Source organism: Neovison vison, chromosome 4, assembly GCF_020171115.1.
Source record: "Neovison vison isolate M4711 chromosome 4, ASM_NN_V1, whole genome shotgun sequence".
Taxonomy (NCBI): Eukaryota; Metazoa; Chordata; class Mammalia; order Carnivora; family Mustelidae; genus Neogale; species Neogale vison.
The window spans coordinates 212,740,316-212,761,133 of record NC_058094.1 but is presented as its reverse complement, the minus strand read 5'-3'; the positions used below and the strand labels follow the sequence as shown (position 1 = coordinate 212,761,133).

The window sequence follows — 20,818 nt, the reverse complement described above, 5'->3', positions numbered from 1 at the left end:
ATCTAAAAGAGAAACTGTTGCATCACCAACATGTCCATTTCCAAGCTTTTTGAGACATACTGTCAAGTTGTGATCCTGGAAAGATCCTTACCAATTTCTAGTTCCTTCTACAGTCTGTGAGATTGCCTGCTTCCTGCCCCCTCAGTGACATGAACTATCAAATGCGGTAGTAAATGTCACCTTACAAGTAATCTCGTCCGTTTGCATGACCTCTCTTTGCTCATCTTAGTATCCATTGCACCTGGCAGAGTGTCTGGAATAAAGCAGGCACACAATAAAGATTTTTTGAATGAATAAAGCCTCAAAAGGCTGCGAAATCTATTCCTCCAACTCAAAGTTCTCTCCTGTCTACTCTTTTTTCTCTAGATGTCCCACAGTTGCTTCAAGTTTATCCACTCACTTCTTCACTTCCAACCCCGCTTCTCTCCTCCTCCACGGTGCTCCCGGTCTTACTGACTGGGACCTCACTCCCTCAGGTAACCTAGCCAGAAACCTGGGAACCTTCCTTTGCTCCTTTACCACTTCCTTACTTTCTCCCAGCCAACCAATGATTGTGTCCTGGAATTCTATTCATTCTTCACCCCTACATTCATTCTAAAAATATTTCTTGATCATCTAGTATGTCCCAGGGATTGGTCTAGGTGTTGGAAATCCGGAGAACAAAAGATACAAATACCCCAGCCCTCATAATGTATATTTTAGATGGTGAAAAAAACAAAACAAAAGAAATTAACAACTAAATTCTATGGGATGTCAGATGGTGATCAATGTTATGGAGAAAAATTAAGCAGAGAAGGGTGACAGGATATGGGAGAGGAACTTCTGCATTAAACATGTAGTCCGTGAAGGGTTCACTTAGGTGAAATCCAAGCAGAGACTGGAAAGAGGTAAGGGAGCCATCACGCTCCGCACCTCCTGAATCTATCCCCTTCTGTCCATCTGCACAGCCATTGCCCTCGTTCAAGCCGCCACCATTTTTCTCCTGGATTATTACTAGTCTCCCTGCCACCCACTTTCTAATTTATTAACCATCTTCCTCCAGGGAGATATTTCTCAGGTCGAAACCTGATCCTAACTCTCTTGCCTAAAACCCTAAACTCTTCGAGGTAAAAACCAAAAATTCGTTCCTATCTTTTACAAATCCCCAAGACCTTCTCTAACTTTTTGTTCCCCAGGTGCCCCTTGATAGCCATAGCTACTTACAGTTCCTTCGATAAGCATGGCGCTGAACTTTTTTTTTTTTTTTAAAGATTTTATTTATTTATTTGACAGAGAGAAATCACAAGTAGATGGAGAGGCAGGCAGGGAGAGAGAGAGGGAAGCAGGCTCCCTGCTGAGCAGAGAGCCCGATGCGGGGCTCGATCCCAGGACCTTGAGATCATGACCCCAGCCGAAGGCAGCGGCTTAACCCACTGAGCCACCCAGGCGCCCCGGTGCTGAACTTTTAAAAACCTTCTTAAGCTTCTCTTTTCTCATTCCATAAAGAAAGTCACAGTCCTCTTCTTGGTGTTGATTCCTTTTTATTTGGTTTGGAGATGCATTTCAGAGAGCCTGCCTCCCTTTAAAAGAGCCATTCATTCAGAAAAGGTAGGTTTTGGGGCAGGATGAAACTTTCTAATCAGTAAGGTAAGTGCTAATCATGCAAATGAGGGATGTCTGTAGTGTAATAAGTCAGGGGCGGCAGCTCTGCATTATTAATAAGCTATGGGCTGGTGGCATGGCCCTGGATATTAATAGCATAGGGTAGATAGTGTGATAAGGGCACAAAGCTCTGTACCCTTGGAGGGGGAGCCAGCTGGCGGCAGCAATAGGGGCCAGCTTTGGGGGCTCTGTGTACCAGCTGATGGGGTCTCTGGACCAGACTTCATGATTGTGGGTGAGTAGGGTGGAGGGCTCAGGGGGGTCAGAGAAGTGCCGCATAAAGTGTCCTGGACCTGGCTTTGTTTTGGGTGGGGGGGAACCTCGTCAGTGCCTTTGTGTTCTGAGGCAGGCTGGGACTAGACGCTGGGTCCTGCCTGAGAGATTCTAGTTGTAGGTGCCATGGTCATGTGGACCACCCATTGCAAAGTCATGTCCACAACTAGGAAGAAGACCATTAGTAGATGTCCTCATGTGCAGCATTAGAGAAATGGATCTGAAGGGTGGGATGTTAACGAGGGGCAGGAAAGCCCAAGCATGAGAGGGGTTAGAGGTGGGTGGTAAGAGGTGTTCAAGATATACACTTGGTTGCGAAGACTGTTGGTTCTTCCACCTTTTCATGAATGAATTTTAAAAAAGGTAAAGCCAGTACCTACAGCTATGGAACCAGGCTTCAGAGCCTGGGTCCCCACAAAGAACTCTGTCTCTAGACCTGTCTAGAAGGTGAGTCTGATCCTGCTAACAAAGCATTGTTGTGTTTGCCTTGGAATGAATGTTCTGATAACCGTGGTGGTTGGAGAGCAGGGACAGAGAAGGGGAATTCACTGAACTTACAGAGCATCTTGAAAGATGACATTCATCCTAGCTAAGAATGTTGCTAATAAAGGTTGTCTGCAGCCTGCTTACTTTGTCACTACTACTTGCTAGCAAAGTTGTGGGGAAGAGGTATATCACTCCTTACTTCCTATGGTTGAAGGCTGCTGATGTTTACCAAAGGAACCGGACAAATATCATGTCAAATTGACTTAGCTCCATGCTACGGTCTGAATGTTTGTGTTTTCCCAGAATTTGTATGTTAAAATCCTCCTCTCCTACATGATGGTATTAGGAGGTGCAGCCCTTGGGATACACTTAGGTCATGAGGGTGAAGCTCTCATAATGGGATTAGTGCCCTTAAAAGAAGAGACCCCAGAGAGCTTCCTGACCCCTTCTACACATGAGGACACAGTGAGAAGGTGCCATCTATGAACCACAAAGTGAGCTCCTTCACTAAATACCAAATCTGCCAGTGCTTTGGTCTTGGGACTTCCCAGAACAGTGGGAAATACATTTCTATTGCTTCTAAACTACCTAGTGTCTGGTATTTCATTATAGGAGCCAAATGGTCTAAGATAATCAGTCCTCAATGGAGGGGTGGGATGCAGGGCAAATTACATAGATACTTTTACTTCTATGCTCTGAGTAGGGTCTAGGGCACTAGGGCGCTGTGCAACCACCTCAGGGGTCTGCTGTGGCAGGACCTGTGCCATGACTTGCTGTATCTGGGAACATGGAAATAAAAATTCAAGGAAACGGTAATAGTTAATAAACCTGCAAAGCTTAAGAATTTCTATAACTCCTGTGAAAACACCTCAATGCTTCCTATCCTGCAGATGAGTGAATTGTGATGCTTTAAGTACCAAAAGACCTAGTGCCCTGTGCTTTAATAGTATCTTAAAATTAGCTGAGCTAACAGCATTTCGGTGTTATGTTTCCTCATTTTAAAATCGCAACTTCAGATCTCTTTCATAACCACTAACATTTACTTCCATTGGGACACCAGAGAAATACAAGAAACTCTGAGCTATTGACGAAAATGGTAGAAAAACAGAAAATTGATTTTTTTGCCAGTCTTTTCATGTTTTTGTGAGTGGACCTAGGTTATCAGAAGATAAAAACTCAATTCTAGGGACTGGTATTGAATGGCCCTGGGATGGAAAGCTTCCAAGGTAAAAAGGGTCGGTCCAGTGAGATGATTAGACTCCAGAGAAAATTCAGGAGCAGAGATATATGGCCTCTTGTTTAGGCATTTTCAAGCTTTAAAACAGTTCATTGTAATGCTCTCTCTCTTTTTTTTTTTTTCTCTGTATGTACTGGGTGTCTCTAGAAGCTTTCCTATGAATAATCAGAAATACTGAACTGAGGACTGTGTAGATTACCCACCAATACCAGGAGTATCAGGAGGTCAAGGATGGGGACAGAAACATTAAAAGACATAAAGTGGGGGGGGGACAGGGGGCTCCAGGGTCACTCTTTGAATGAACAACACATCCCTAGTCATTTCTATCTCTAGCACAAATGTGCTGACAAGCTCTTGATCCTGGCCGGGCACTCTTCTCCCTCACGTCTCTAAATCTGGCTTCTGTCCCCATCACTCCACACGACCAGCTCTCTTTGATGACAATAATTTCATCCTTTTTTAAAAAAAGGTCCTTGTTCTTTCTGCTCTCATTAAGGTCAGTCTCTTTGTCATGCATATTAGTCAGGACAAGCAAGGCTATGCTGCAGGAACAAACAACCCCTGAATTTCAACAACAAAGATTCATTTCATTCTTACATCACATGTCAACGACATGTCAGCTTGGGCTCTGCTCTGCGTTGTCCTCCTTCTGGGACCCAAGCACACTGAATGGTCGCTGTCTGGCACTTGCTGGATGTCATGGCGGGGGTGGGGGGGCAGTGAGCTCTGGAGGGTTGCACACAGTAATTAAATACTTTAGGAAATGTTACATTTCTACCTACAACTCACTGGCTACCTAATAACATTGTTCCACCCAAACTAAAAGGAGCCAGGAAATACAATCCTACTATATTCCTGGAAGGTGGAGAGCAGGAAATCAGGTATGTTTCCCTGTTCTTTACATGCAGACATGTCATGTCTTTGGAGGCCCGGTCTTGCCTTCTGCCACTCTACTCAGCAGCTTACCAGCGTGGGGCACATGTGGGCTCCTAAATGCAGGGTCCCTGGGATTGACAGTCAAGAGATCTGGATGTGGTCCTGCCTCAGTCACCAAGTGTCTCTACTCTCTTCTCCTGGAACATCTTACTTGACCATTCAGAAAAGTGAACTGGTGGGGATAAAGGCTCTCCAAAGTTTGATTCAGCTCTTACGAATCCACAATAGATTTGTTACTGAGAAATTGAGGTCATCGCTCCATCCCAAATTAAAATAAAAGGGACATCCCCTCCGTCAGCCACCTTATAGGCAGATTATCTGGGGACTCCTCCTGAAGCCCCAGTTCCCTTGGGTTCCCTTGACCCCGCCCCAGGTGTCCCCTTAATAAACTTCCTGTTTCAGGGCAGAGAAAGAAAAGAAAGGGAAAGGACAGGAAGAGAGTCATTTGGGAAATGACTCTTAAACAGGCTACTGTCTCGAACGATCCAGGACATCCCCGTGGTGGAAAGTAAAACACACTTTAGCATTTGGTGCAAAGAGGGGAGAACTGTCCCACCTGGAGTGTCAGTCCCCAAAGGTAGGAAGAGACCTGATGTGGATTCCAGGCAGCTCTGGACCTGCACCTAGCTCACAGCGCCCCCAGCAGGCAGGTCCTTGGGTGGGGGTGAGTGCAGGGCATGCATGAGACAGGACTTCCACATCTGGAGCAGCAGAGGGTGTCCGGAGCAGGGGCGGTGAAGTGGTGAGGACACACAGATGACCGTTCTGTCTTCACCATTTTCCGACTGTGCTTTAGCAATGGAAACTTGACACAACCCAAAGGAAGGGAAGCCTCTTCCCTACCTCCCTACAAGGAAAACACAACAAATTACTGGGTTTAAGGCAGTTGCTGAGAATATCAAGTGGGAGCTCAGAGCCAGATTTGGTGTACGGGGGGGGGGGGGGGGAGACGTTTTTCCTGCTCAGTTTCATAGATCCATTTACGAACTTCTTTTAGAGATCCCTGATCCGACACTGCTCAGCGCAGGCAGGAAGAGTGACCGTAAACTCAAACCCGGGCAGAAGGCTATTCTGTCTGTTAAGGCCTGGTCCCTAATGGGTCCTGGAGCCTTCAGTTTAATGAGATGCGCATCATCCACGGGCAGGCAATGAGATGCAAACTCACTAAAAGCTAAAAGGGAAGCAGACACTGGAGGGCAGGGGTCCTGTGCTGGAGAGGAGACTCAGACAATGCAGTGGCAGACTGAACTGCTGGGGTCCGGCGGCTTCAGGCTTTAAGTACAAGGAGCAGCATCCGGGCCCTGCCTGGCATGTCCCAGGCCTTTCTGACAATATGCCCTGTCAAGATGGCTGCGCTCCTATGCCACATCCACAGAGCAGGTTTTCTAGGCATTGGGTCAACAGCTCCTCAAAGAAACAGACGAAATATTATTAGAATATTGCTTACGATGCATTTGTCATATTTATCAAATGGTAGAAGCTGAAAACCTTTTACTTTATGCAGAAACTGTGGGATAGGAGCTATCATTATTATTATTATTATTATCCCATTTCACAGATGAGGAATCTGAAGCTTACAGCATTTAATAGTTTATACAACAGCAAACCAGTTCCATAAGGCTGAGGTGACCTTCTGAGCCAAGGTATAGAGGATTCTAAAACCTAAACATTTAGTCCCCACCGCCCAATACTCCAGAATTTGGTCCAAGTAGGGGTCATCATCAGCCTCCAGGGAACGAAAGGTATTTTTTGTTTTTTGTTTTGTTTTTTGAAATTATTTTATGGAAGCTTTGTGGTTTTTTTCTTTCTTTCTTTCTTTTATTAAAGATTCTATTTATTTAGTAGAGAGCATGAACATGTGAGAGAGTGAGTGAGAGAGAAACAGACAGAGAGCAGGAGTGGGGGAGAGGGAGAAGCAGACTCCCCACCAAGCAGAGAGTCCGATGTGGCGCTCCATCTCGGGACCCTGGGATCATGACCTGAGCCGAAGTCAGATGCCCAACTGACTGAGCCACCCAGGCACACCCCCCTCCACCCCCGAAAGTTCCTGTGTCCAAGAATTTTGTACATATGCTGGCCAGAGGAAGCTGAGCAGCCCCAGAGGAGCGGGGGAAAGGCTGTCTTAAATCCAGTCTGGGAGTGGCTCCCCTTGGCGGCTGTAGGAGAGGATACAGCGGATGAGAAGTCCCTCGGGGCTCAAATACAGCTTGTGAGGGTCTCTCCTTTCTCCCTGCAGATGAGACGAGGCAGGGTGCCAAGCCTAAACTCTGGCGTTGGCATTGTCTGGGCCACGTCTCAATGTGAGCCTTGGTTTCTTCTGCAAAGTAGGGATGATAATAGTAACAGTCTATAGGATTTTTTTGAGGATTCAATGGAATAATGTGGTAGATAGCATTTAGCACAGTGCTCAAAAAGTGGTATCTAAAATACCATGATAGCAATCACAAAAATAATAGCAAAAACCAGGTGCTGTCCTCCTGATCACTTGCAGTAAATACACTTGTGAAAGAACGCTCGGCCTGGTAGGTACGTCAGGTTGGGATGGAGAGATGGGCAGTTTTTCTCCTCTTGCGCTATGTATTGCAAAGTCAGCAGGAATCTGAGGCCACATTTCTAAGAGGGATGGAATATAATGGGAGCCACACTCACCCGACCGCTCCAAACCTCATTTTTTCCCCCTCATTTCTAGGGACACACATAAGCTGTCTATACATTTAAAAAAAAAACTCCAAGTGCAGCCCTTACAGGTCCCTGCATTCCCAGGCTCCCAGGGGCTCCCTCTCCAGGTGTGTGACTGTCCCGGCAATATTTTTAATTACAGACACGAGACTTGGGCAAGGCTGTCGAAACAACCCCCTCAAACCAGGCCCGCGTTCCTCAGGTCTCACACCTCGCCCCATTAGCGGAGGCTTCTCCCGGGTTGGCCTCCGAGTTCCCTTTTAAAGAGATTTCCAACTCCATTCCGGTGGCTTTTGCATCTCATTACACTCGTGATAATTAGCTCTATCTCATTACCGCCGGCCCCCGCGGGAAAAGGATTCGTTGTTTTCAGGTGTAGACCCGTGGAGGGCCTCTTACTACACCTCTTCAAAATTCCGGGCAGGCCGCCCGCCTCCGCCAAACGAGGACAACTCCTTCCAGCTGTGTGCACTTCATTACGACTTCCATTGCAGGGCAAGGCTCTGCTGTATTTCACATCTGGTCGCACGTTTATTAATTACGCGCTTCTTAGAACAGCCAGGCCTAATTAGGACAGAGCCGAGACCTTTGCTGAGCCCAGTCTCTCTTTGTTTTCTTCTTCTTGGTACCTCATTACCCTCCCTCCAAATTAGGCCCAATTTGTTTTACATCCCTGCCCCATTAAGACAATTGCTCTCAGGTGTGTGAATTTCTGCACCAGCACTGCTTCTTCTAGCACATTCTGGTTGACTGGGACACTCCTTGTTTTCCTATCCGATCCTGCTCCGAGGACAGCCACTTTGCCGGGCTTCTCATCACATCTGCCTCTAGTGGAGTGGACACCAGCTAGGGCTCGCTGAAGCCTGACAGCTGTGTTTTACTGTGGAAATTCTGCGCCCCGGGTGCTAGGAGGCAGAGAATCAGCAACCCAGCGGCCTCAGGCCGTTCATGGAACCCAGGAGGCATGAATCCATTTGTTCCATCCACACATGGTAAGGGGGGGGGCATCTTCCAGGTTCTGGCGAGCCAGGAAGGGCCCAGTGAACAGTGAGATACAGTCCCGAGCTTCCAGAAGGGCAAAGCTCAGAAGAAAAGTAGGAGAGGGTCAGGATGAAGATGTCAGTTCTCAATCTTAGGAGATGTCTTCCTAAATGGAAGGGTGGTCTTGATGCACTGAGTGGCAAATAAAAACTCGGGGGAGGGCAAGATCGGGGCGAAGTTGGTTAATTCTTCATCAGAGTGGATGTATAAGCTCCACGTCCCAAGGGGCGGCCCCTCCTGCTTGCCATTACATGAATCCCGTATCACCTGAGCTGTGTAGCAGGCAATGGCATCTTCTGGACCGAATGAATGCAGTAGCGCTAAGACATTCATGGATATGACTTGGCAGGAGGATCATTGGGTTTGGTTGCCAGTTCAGCTTGGCTAGTATTTGCGTTTTTCTCCCCAAGCTATTTGAAACATAAATTAATGATGGTCAGGCTGAGCAAACGTTCAGGCAAGAATGAGGTCTTGCTTCTATGAATGAAGTCCTTCCGTCTGCATCCTTTTGGCCATCCACCGAACAGGACACGGGCTGTCCTGGACCTGTTAAAAAACGTGTGATGTGCCATCCTATAAAGAAATCTGTGCCTTGAATGTCTTGGACAAAGAGGCACAGATCAATTTTTCTGTGCAGAACTGACATTTTTCAATCCTATCATTATTGTAAGCAAAGCAGGGATTCTACTTTTCTAAATGCTCCCCCGCAGCAGCCCATCTGCCATTTTCCTGCTGGTTCTCAGTGTTCTTGGCATTCTACTCACTCCAAATCCATGTCCCTTTTCACATCCAATATAACTATCTTAAGCACTCACCAGTTCTACCCCTAGCTCTTCTGGTATCCTTGTAACCACCCCAGAGGTCTATACCTAGAATGGAAGGAAGGAGAAGAAAAGGTACAGAAGCTATGCTGGGAAGCCATGGCCACCTATAGGCAGCCTCCAGACCAAAGGGGTCAGCTCGAAGTTCCCTCAACTCCCCTCTCCCACCCCAACTTCTTGGATAGACTACTTTCCTACGATGTTGTTGCTTCCATGGTTTTCTCCTACATGGATTCAACTTCTTTCTGACCAGACTCTGAATCACACAGATTTACAGTATTCCTTCTAGAACCCTCTGGAAGACCATCTTTCAGCTGTCTGCTGAATTCCCACTGTCAGTCCTGATTTCTAACTCAGCCCTGAGTGTACATCCATTAGGGTTTTGGTTAGCATTCCGTGTCCATACCCTGTCTTAAAGGTAGACAATGCAGTGCCCTCCCTCATTGTCTGTATCTGGCCGTAGGCCTTGAAGCATTTGGCACACATTAGGAATGTTTGCTGAATAAAGAACTCAAGAAAAACAACACACAGCAGTTATTTCAGCTTCTTAAAAGATTCTTTAATTTCTGCCTTTCCCACAAAGACCAAACCTGTACAAACAGGTGTACAATTTTGGACCATCACAATATGGGGCATCGCCATGTATCCTTCCTGCTCTACCCTCCACGTGTTTCCAAGGTGTGTCCCAATCAGTGCATTGCTTTCTCCTGTGACATATCAACTATGGGCAGCAGGAGTGCTTGGAGACTTGGGGGACAATGGCGGGGTCCAGTGTGCCAGGAGAGGTGAGCAGCCAAACCCTCTGGGAACATTTTAGAAATGGCCTCCGCTGGTGGGTACACAAAGGTGGAATGTCATGCCGTCCCATCTTCCGGGCACTCAGCTGAGTGGACCAGGGCAACTTTCTAAGATGAGGAAGACCTAGGGGCTCACATCGAGGGTAAGTAAGCATCTAAGAACCGCTCACATCCAAACAGTGTTTAACTGAGAATCAAAGTTCTTCACCCACGATTTTCTCTTGGAAAGCAGAGGTTAAAAAATCAAGAGGAGGGCAGACTGCCTTTCATTGTTCCATTTTTGCGATTAATTTGAAGGCTATTGGTTTTGATGCAGCAGCAGTAAAGACAAAAAGGCAATACGCTGACTACATTCTGTGTATAAGCTGCCACACACAGAACTCGCTCAGGGACCGAGATAAAGGACTTTTTCCCCTAGCCCCAAAGAGGTCCTATTTTGGTTAGGAAAACTTGTTGAAAATTACAGCCAGTTGAGAAGTCACTGATCTGAGGTTGGCAACAGAGACGGAAGGCAATGCACATATGCTCATTTCATTGAACTGTAAACTGACAGGGTTGAGAGAGTCAGAAGCTACTGTCTGTGCAAGAGAACCCTATAAAGTGTTTTAGGAACGGACAAAAACCGAGGGAGCCAGTCTGCTTTCCAAAGATTGCTGGCAGCTGTAATTTGTGCACTCATTTTTTTCAGAGTCCAATTTGATACACCTTTCTCCCATCCTACCCTCGTCAACTCCATCCTTTGGAACCGATTGTGCTAGAGAAGACATTAAATCAAAACAGTCTGTACTGCAAACTCCCTTTAGAGTTTATATGAAAAGCCCAAAGAGACACAAAAAAATACCCTCACGTCTTCTCTCCACTAAAGCATCAGCATAGAGAAAAGCAAATCCACTCCGAATACACCCAATAAGATACCAGAGAAAGAAGCAAAGAGGACTGAATGAACAAAAATGGTGCCCCCCCCGCTCCCCCGCCCCCAGCAGTGCGCCCGATTAAACCGTAGTTATTTTCTTATCCTTGGTGGCCTGCTTGATGGCAGCCTGCTCGCAAATGATCTCCTTGAGCCGCTGCAGCCTCATGTTCTGGGTGGTCTGGTCTCCTACCCCAGTCTGACTGCGGTGCAGCAAGGTCAGGGCGTGGATGTACTCTAGCTCCGTGTACTTCACGCCCTGGTCCACCACCAGGTTCAGGAGTTCGTCGGCCGTGTTGTATAACATCTCGTAATACTGCCTGGGGAGGGAAGAGGGGACACTGTTCACCATCTCCATTGTCAGCCACTTGTGTGGTTTTCGGGTTAATGAACGTGCTGTTTATAAATCACTTATTCCACAGGGATTTGTCGATCACTAGACCTTGTTCTCGGTCCTATGCATATAAGGGAGAACAAGACACACACGATCTCCGTCCTCTTGGAGCTCAGCGGAGCTTTCTTTCTTTCTTTTTTTTTTTTAAAGATTATTTATTTATTTATTTGACAGAGAGAGAGATCACAGGTAGGTAGAGAGGCTGACAGAGAGAGAGACAGAGAGAGAGAGGGAAGCAGGCTCCCCGCCGAGCAGAGAGCCCGATGTGTGACTTGATCCCAGGACCCTGAGCTCATGACCTGAGCCGAAGGCAGTGGCTTAACCCACTGAGCCACCCAGGCGCCCCTCAGCGGAGCTTTCTTCATGAGAATAAGCCTGAATGAAGGCTCTGGGAGATCTCCCAGCTTTCAGGGTCTCCGTTCACTCGAGATTTGGCCTAATGCTATATTTACTTAGCAGGTTCCAAAGAAAAAGAAGTAGGGCCAGCATGGGGAGGGAGAGAAATAATCATCTGGCAGGCGCCGTGAAAGCTGGTTTTGTCTTATTCAATCCCTCGTTCATTTACTTATTTGTTGGAGGCTCTGTGAAATGTGTGGTTTTCTCCTCCATAAGGTGGGATAATAATGGTACTTACCTCTTCGGGTTATTGGAAGAATTAATTCATCCCTATAAAGCACTCGGAATGGTGCCCTACTAACATACATGGTCCGTAAATATTAGCCATTATTTGAAATAATAATAGTGTATTCATAGCAATGTAAGGATAGTCTTGGAAGTATATAATGGTGAGCAAGACACCACCTCTCTCCTCAAATAGCTCAGAGGTAAGTCAGAAAGATAAGGGAAACAGGGAAATAATGTTTGAGTTTCTGTTGACAAGGTTCATTTCCAAGTACTGCGTCTTTTAATCCTCGCTATACTTAGGGAACCTTTTCTCAGATAAGGAAACTGAAGCGTACCAAGTTACAGGACTCGCTCAGCGTCCCAAAGAAGGAGGGGCTGTGGCGGGATATGCACCCAAGTTTCTAACTCTCCTTCTTCATGAATACAGACAAGAATAATGCTCCACGTGACATGAAGGCAGTATAAATGTTATAAATTTATAGCAGAGGAAGGAGAAATCCTACCATGCTGAGGGGAAGGCGAAGAATCCAGGAAGACTTCATATGGGGTACGATATTGCCAGGCAGGGCTTCAGGGAAGGAAATTCTAGATTAAGGGAAAAGAGAAGAGCAGAAGCAGAGACTCCTCCTGGGAGGGGGAATGTGGTTGGCCTGGGGAGTGTAGGTGGACAGCAGAGTTGTGGGAAAAGCTAGTAAAAGTCAGAAGGCAGACTGTTTGACATCAGGCTAGTTAAATTAATAAAGAACCTTAGACTTAGTCAAGTCAGTAAAGGACCTCCCTTCCTCACCCCCCAAGGTTCTGTTGAGAATGGAAGCACCATCCAAGTTGTGCTTCTGGAAGATTAAGGTGATAGTGGTACCAGAATGGTCTGGGGGTGGGGGAATTAGCTGTAATTCTAGCAAAAAGTTGCAGACTTGAGATCCATTTGGCTGCAAGGCCACTGGCCTGGGTGAAGGAGAGGAGAGTATTACCCATAAGAGAAACATGCATTACAGTGAGTCTCCAAACATGGGGAGAAGATGGGGGGTGTGGTCAGGAAAGGAGAAGGCAGCCATTTGCCCTTCTTAAAACCAACATTATGCCACCACTAACCCTTCTGGAATCTACACTAACTTGCATATTTACTACAAATTACCCAGGAGGTAAAGTTGAGTACAGGCTCTGTGCCAAGCGATGCTGTCACAGCTGGTTAGGCAAAGAACTGAGAAGCCTTCCCAGGCACAGTTTACTTCCTTCTCTCTTCCTGAAAGGAAAGGCACTTTGCCTCAGTGGAGGGCAGAAAGGCAGAAGGCCTAAGGCAACTCCAGAGAAGAAGGGATCTTGCAGACCTACCAGGCTCATTGGACTTGAGTCTTGAATTTGTTTCTTGTTCATCAGGAACATCTTGATAAAAAGAACATCCTCTGGGAGAAGTAAGTTATCCTTGTAGTAAGGAATATATTCTAGGAGCTCATAATTTCAATAATATTTTATAAATTGTTGTTACAATGGGAATATGGTCAGTAACGGTACTGGTGTCTTTTCACATGGCTAGTAATTCCTTTTCCTGCTCTGCTAAACCTCCTTTTCTAATTAATATACTCTTTAAAAAAAACAGAAGAGTACGCTTTCACAAATACTTCCTAAATAGTGGCAGGAATAGTAAATGCTCATTTTATATTGGCAAGTTTATGAGTGATTTCAGGCAGCAAAAGGGTCAACATCCTTGCACAGAGGGTCCTCTTGGGGCTAGTTTTCTGTAAATGAGAGTTCACTTTCACTTCCTAAAACCACATATTTAGAAATCAAAGGTAACCTTGAAGACAGACAGAGGTACTTCTAATATGAGAGGCAAATTGACTACAGCCTGCAGACTTCCGGGAGCCCAGTATCAGATACGGTCAGGAACCTTTCTGAAGCTTCATGTTCAGCATAAAACCTACATGAATTACCCATACCCCACAATACATCTGTTGGAACTTAAAAATACAAATTTTAAGAAAAACTTGATACTGTAGGAAGATGCATCTTTATCTGATGGCATTGCACGTTCCTTGGCACACCATGGCTTCCTCCCTGGTACCAGCCCCCGTTTTGAGAAATGAGGCCCTGCATCATCTAATGTGGTGTCTCTCGGATGCACAGGTAAGGGAGAGAGCTGCCCATTTAGGGAACTACCTAAGAACACATTTTAAAACTTGCTGGAAAAGAACACATATTGAAATCTAGACTTACCTAACGGAATGACAGAAAATTGGGGGCCCGTGATTCTTTCAAGGTTAGAAGGGGCATGGTGGCTGCAATTCTCGGCTGGTGGTTCTCCAGCTAGAAAGTGCCTCGGGGGGCGCCTGGTTGGCTCAGTGGGTTAAAGCTTCTGCCTTCGGCTCGGGTCATGATCCCAGGGTCCTGGGATCGAGCCCCGCATCGGGCTCTCTGCTCAGCAGGGAGCCTGCTTCCCCCCTCTCTCTCTGCCTGCCTCTCTGCCTACTTGTGATTTCTGTCTGTCAAAAATAAATAAATAAATAAAATCTTAAAAAAAAAAAAAAAAAAAAAGAAAGTGCCTCGGGAGCTTATGAAAAGTACAGATTCCTCAGGACCCACCCCAGCTGTTGTGATTCCCAAAGGACCGGAACCTAGCTGGGATTCTGACCCAGAGTCTCCCTGGTGTGGGAAGCGTTACAGAACCATTCCCATCTCCTTGAGCCAAGGACCTAAAAGCATTAGGGAAGGAGAAAGAAGCAGCAAGTGGACAGTGATGCTTTTGACTGAGATTAATCCAAAAGAACTGGGTTTCTTTGTATTATGATATTAATATTTTTATCATTTATCTTAAGTAACATTGAGCCCACCTAGCCAGATGAAATTGGATTTCTTTAGAAAAATCTGATGAATTGTTTTCAGGGACACTGGCTGGTTTTCTACAGAGACCACTGTTCCATGCTGGGAACAAACAAGAAAATGAAGATGCCTGGATTTCCCGTCAGTCCTGGTTCCACCAGTGTGATACATGATAAACGGTGAGCCACTTAAGTCCTTAACGTTTCAATATTCTCTGTGCAATGAAGAACTTTCTAAATTCCAGAATGACACTCTGAAGTAGACTCAGAGACTAAAAGAGTCCTCAAGAGCCTCGGATGAACAGTGCAAAGCTGAGTTATCAAACAAAATTGACAGGTAACTGATGGTGTGTTTTCTGTAGTTAGGGGGAAAAAATTACCCATAACCATGATGATATATTAGGTCATAAAGAAACATAAATATTTAAAGATGGAATGAAATTCATTCATCTTGCAGACTAGTACCCGGTAGCAGAGACGACACTAAATCAGCACAGCAACGGTGGTAACGGGAGGCAGAGGAGGGGTGCGACCAGGTGCCCCAAGGAGGAAATAGGAAAATGCCCCAAACTGTACAATGAGAATGGGCCTCCATGATACACACTGACATGGTGAAATGAAATCATGTAACCCAATTGGGATAAATAATTTACCAGCACTTATTGAGGCTCCAGGAAAATGAAAGCTTGATCTTTATCATCAAGCATTACAATAGCAGCCGTGGCTTCCAGGCATCAGGTTTTGTATGAGATTCCACTTAGCTGCTGGGACAGGAGCGAGGAACACACATTTGATTTAGGCCTTTTCCAGCTCATGACTTGGACAGCAAGTCTCTTCAAAGCCCATGACATTCAGAAGCCAAAAGCCAGATGTGGACCAAAGATCCTATTCCAGAAACCAGAGTTTCTAATGACCTAGTGGGCTGGGTGGAGGTGGTTTCCTCCCATGGTTTCTCTCTTTGAGGTGCACCTTTGTGCAGCGGTTCCCAAAGTGGCCTGAGTGGACAAGGGGGCAGGTAGGGGGATAGGAGAGCCATGGGGTGGTGTCGCCTTCACTGGTCTCTTGCGCCCAGGCGGGAATATGACAACGTTCGTACTTTGTTCTGGCACAGACGGATGATTTTCTCAAACCTTCCTCACCTTCCCTTTTTCAATGGGCTGTTCTTCCCTGTGTGTTTTTCTTCTTTGTTTTAATGGCATTGAACTGCACCTCTTTCTCCCCATTTATTATTATTACTGTATTACAGTATTATTATTACTGGCAAATATTTACACTAGTGAGGACAGGAAGGGCATGTTGGTAAGCTGGGCAGGTCTCCTTTTTCAAGTTTTTTTTAAGATTTTATTTATTTTTGGCAGAGAGAGAGAGATCACAAGTAGGCAGAGAGGCAGGCAGAGAGGGGGAAGCAGGCTCCCCGCTGAGCTGAGAGCCCGATGCAGGGCTCAGTCCCAGTACCCTGAGATCCTGGCCTGAGCCGAAGACAGAGGCTTAACCCACTAAGCTACCCAGGTGCCCCCTTTTTCAAGTTTTCAAATAGAGTTTATTTAATCTTTCTCTGATTGGGAAATTAATATACGTGTCATATAGACTACACAGACTCAACACAAAGATTAAGCAGAAACGAAGATTACTCCTAGAAGTCCGTTATAAAGATGTACCACATTTTTGCATTTCTTTTTAGTTTTTGTTTTGTGTGATGTTCTACCAATTTTCTCTATTACAGTTGAAATATTTGGGTTGACAGACTGTTGGACACTGTTTCCAATTTTATTTTACTTATTTGTTTTGGTTTTAAATTAGCAATAATCGCGCCTCGGATAAACCTTATTGGCTACAATACTGCCACTGTGCAAAGCTTTTTGTTTTTGTGGTAGACCCTTAACCAACTGAGCCTCCCAGGTGCCCCTTTGTTTCCTATTTTAAACACTTTCTTTCCTGAGGATAGATTTTTAAGGCAGATTTAGTCAAAGGTAAGTATAGGATTTAGGACTTGGGCAATGCTTCCAAACTGCTTCCCAAAAGAGTTGCATCGATTTTTCTTCCTACCAACAACATCGGACTGCACCTACTTCCTCATATTCTTTTAATATTCATGAAGTCAAACCATTTTTCATCTACTTACTGGTTTTTATTTTTATTTATTTGTTATTATTAATTTTTTTTACTTACTGGTTTTTATTGTACATAGATATGTGTTGTTGCTTTTTCTTAAAAATTTTATTTATTTATTTGAAAGAGATCACAAGTAGGCGGAGAGGCAGGCCGAGAGAGACGGGGCAACAGGCTCCCCACCGAGCAGAGAGCCCCATGCAGGGCTCAATCCCAGGACCCTGGGATCATGACCTGAGCTGAAGGCAGCGGCCCCAACCCACTGAGCCTCCCAGGTACCCCAGGTCTGTATGTTTTAATGTACATAGTCTGTTGATATACCTTTGTATATCTGGAGTATAAGTGCTCTTCTTATTCAAGAACTCTTCAGAAATTTCCACAAACAAGAAGCAAGACCTTTCTAGTCTCTTGTCCCTGGTTCCACCTCCCACTCTGCCACACTCATCATAAAAGTTATCACTGCATCTCTGAAAAGCTACTGCCAAGTTTCAGCTCTCTTCGTTGTAAATGGAGGGAAGAAAGCCCCAGTAAAACCAGCCATTCCCACACAGTAACTGTCATTCTTGGACCTGCAGGCGGTCCTGAGAGTCTGGGGGTGGGGGTGGAAAGAAGGTGCTAACTAGGGGCTGTCCACACTCCCCGGGGAAAGCTTTGCCATCTGCCTCCCTTTACAGGGTGGCGTCCAGAGTCCTAAATCCCTGAAGGAAATCTGATTTTCCATGGCTACCTAGTTATGTCTCATGCCGGGTACGAGAATCTGTCTTGATTGAGATCCTATTAATAATAATGTCTAGGGGCGCCTGGGTGGCTCAGTGGGTTAAGCCTCTGCCTTCAGCTCAGGTCATGATCCCAGGGTTCTGGGATATCAGGCTCTCTGCTCAGCAGGGAGCCTGCTACCTCCTCTCTCTCTGCCTGCCTCTCTGCCTACTTGTGATCTTTGTCTGTCAAATAAATAAATAAAATCTTTAAAAAAAAAAAAAAGGTCTAAATTTTAGGTGCACTGGCATACACAACCCTTTGACATAGCTACGGCAAACATCCACACTGCACAAATGAGCACACAGCCATTTGCCGAAGGGCTCACAATCAAGGACTTTGAACCCTGTATGTCATACAGACTCTACAGACTCAACACAAAGATTAAGCAGAATATGCCATAATATGGACATAATGGAAGCGGTACAAAGTGGAAGTACTAATTGCAAAGAAAAGTTACACAGCAAATTTTAGTCATGATTCAGGTAATAGGGACAAAATAAAATTCACGTACTAACTCAACTCTGCCTTCCATGGTAATGGAATACGCCAGTATTTTGGTAATTCGAAATTCATTTGCACACTTTGTAGTTAATATTTGAACAGCACTGGATTTGATCTGGGAGTTCAGGGCTCTAAAACAAATAATGAAGTCATGCTGCTGAGTCAGCATTCCAGAAGTTACAGAAATGAGTTTTGGCTTTTTCATCGAGTCATGTGTTCCTCGCTTTTTGCCCCTCCAAGTGGGTAATGGACAAAGTCACCTTTCTTTCCAAAAGATGGCTGCCCTTCTGACTGATTACTTCCTTGAGGAAGAGGGATAACTAACCAATGTCATTGTAAAGGCTTTATCATCTACTCCTTCCTGAGATACTGAAAGTATAATGTCAACAAGACAACTGGGCTCTGAAGTAGACTTCTTAAACTTAAGTTGTGAAGGAGCAAAATTTTACCTGAATTTAACTTAGTATCGACAGTACCCCCCACATTCTTTTTAGCCAATAGTTGCAGCATTTTGAGAACCTGAATAAAAAACCCCAGTAGCAGATGGGTCACTAAATTGTTGGGTAAAACACCCAACTTCTGTTCATTCAATGGTATGCCACCCAATGCATGCATGCATGGTGATAAGCAGGGAGATGGAGAAAGAAAAAGGAAGGAACGGAATAATCCATAACTAGGTAATCATCCCATAAATAATTAAGAGGTAGTTAGAGCAGAAAGACTTAGAAGACTTAGAGAGAAGTGAATACTCAAGAGATCAACTAAGCTCAGATTCTGGTTAAGTCTTTCACTCCCTGCTAACTCGTTGTGTGACCTTGGGCAAAGGCTGTCGGCTCTTTGGACTTCTGCTGCCCAAACTGAAAACAAAGAGGTCAGAGCAGATGCTATTTAAGCAGTTTTGGGTTTTAAAATCTTTATAGCATCCTCTGCTTGCTCCTTTAAAACCACGGGCTTCCATCAGAATTAGCTGATGCTGATTTTCCCTGAACCGTAGTAGGTGAGACGCTGCAGTGATTGATTTGGAAATATTCTGAACAAGTGTAAACTTAGCTCAGATGTGTACTTTCCAGACCAATAATAAAATGGATGGTAATCCCGTGTGTCAGAAGAATAAATTAGTTTATTAAAAAATATAATATAATTGCTCTCATTTGTCTTCCCCTTCAAAGAGCTTAGGGTTTATTACAGACATGATTGAAAATTCTAATTTGAAATCGTGGAAGTTATTTCCATTGCGGGAATGAGAAAACTCAGGTAGAGAAAAGTGAAATAATTTTCAGAGAGGTATTGGCAGAATTGGATTTATGTTCTCTAGGGATAGTTCTTAACATTCCTGACAACAGACTGGGGGCGACTTTTGTTCGGATCAGGGCATTCCAGAAGAGAAGCGTGGTCTTTAGAAAAGACAGTGTAGATATTCCCTCAGCGGGTGGCAGGAGAAAATCATTCAAGAGGTAGTCAGAGCCTGAGAATCTGTTGTGCCAGTCCTGTGCAGGCTTGATGGGTCATCTACCTGCACTTTCTTTATAGAAAGTGGCACATACACACACTGCTTTCACGGACAGCACTATCCTTAACCACAGTTGCCTGATGGCGGAGTCTGGATAACCAGCACGCGTCAGTAGTACTGGGGGTGGGGGTGGGGGTGGGGGGGGTCTCTTCTGAGGAAATGCTAAAAGCTAAAGTAGGCTGTGTTCATCCTTCTCAGGAACGTAGCCTGGTATTTTGACAGCAGGCCCCAGACCCCTGCCTTGTTTCTCTTCAGAAAACACAACCACGGGGCGCCTGGGTGGCTCAGAGGGTTAAGCCTCTGCCTTGGGCTCAGGTCATGATCTCAGGGTCCTGGGATCAAGTCCCGCATCGGACTCTCTGCTCAGTGGGGAGCCTGCTTCCCCCTCTCTCTCTGCCTGCCTCTCTGTCTACTTGTGGTCTCTGTCTGTCAAATAAATAAATAAAATTAGGGGAAAAAAAAAAAAAGAAAGAAATCACAACCAGTCCAAACAAAGGAATTCCTCAGAGACCCATCACTTGTGGGATGATGGTCCTCTCCCAAACTCACTTATAGTCCCTGAAAGGGGAAGAAAATTTCTCCTGGTTCTCTCAGCTAGAAATTTTGCTCCTCACCTTCGCAATACTTTCTAAATTTATACTATCTGTGGCTGAAATTTCCTCCTCAGGAACTTAAGGATTCATATGTCGCTCTCCGCTCCATCAGATAATTTTTTAAATTAAGTTTTCTGCAGCAGGGCTAGAGGAAGATCTGCATTTTAAATTCAGTACAATTAAAACTGTGTCTCTTTGGTCTGGCACTGCCTTCGGTCAAACCCCATTTGTATGAATAATTATTCAGTCCATTAAGAAGTCTGCTCAACTCCTTCTCCCATTTTGAAGGCTTTAATAAATATTGATCAGGCACACTTCTGTTTGCACTTGCCAAAGCAATTCTGATGGATTCATCTTCTGATGTTATCAAATAATGAAATATGAAAGAGTGAATAGAATTACCCTCTTGTTCTGTGATTTTTTATTTAGGTCCTTCATTTTACTTTCATAATTGTGTTTGTCTCCTACTCCTGTAAACGCTCTTTTGATTATCAAAAGGTGAATCCAGGTTAAGGAGAGTTATGCTGTGCTGAATATCACTTTAGAGAGTTTTTTTCAATTAAAAAATAATATATTGAAGATCATAGCTTGATAAAAGGAGATAGTATTACGTACTTTGGTGGTCTCCAAGCCACATATTATTTACAGATTAGCACAGGGCCCTTATACTGAGTATTATCTATATGGCCCA

At 45.0% G+C, this 20,818-nt stretch overlaps 1 protein-coding gene and 1 pseudogene across 1 annotated transcript in view; both read right to left on the bottom strand.

Moving 5' to 3' along the window:
* Positions 1–10,886: 10,886 nt before the first annotated feature.
* Positions 10,887–20,818, bottom strand: part of EXOC4 (exocyst complex component 4) — a 724,031-nt gene continuing 714,099 nt past the window's right edge. Inside the window, exon 18 of the mRNA XM_044246587.1 lies at positions 10,887–11,141. Coding sequence (XP_044102522.1) covers positions 10,904–11,141 — 238 coding nt within the window. The 3' untranslated portion in view covers positions 10,887–10,903. The remainder of the gene's footprint in view (positions 11,142–20,818) is intronic.
* On the bottom strand, positions 16,397–16,512 carry LOC122905667 (annotated as a pseudogene).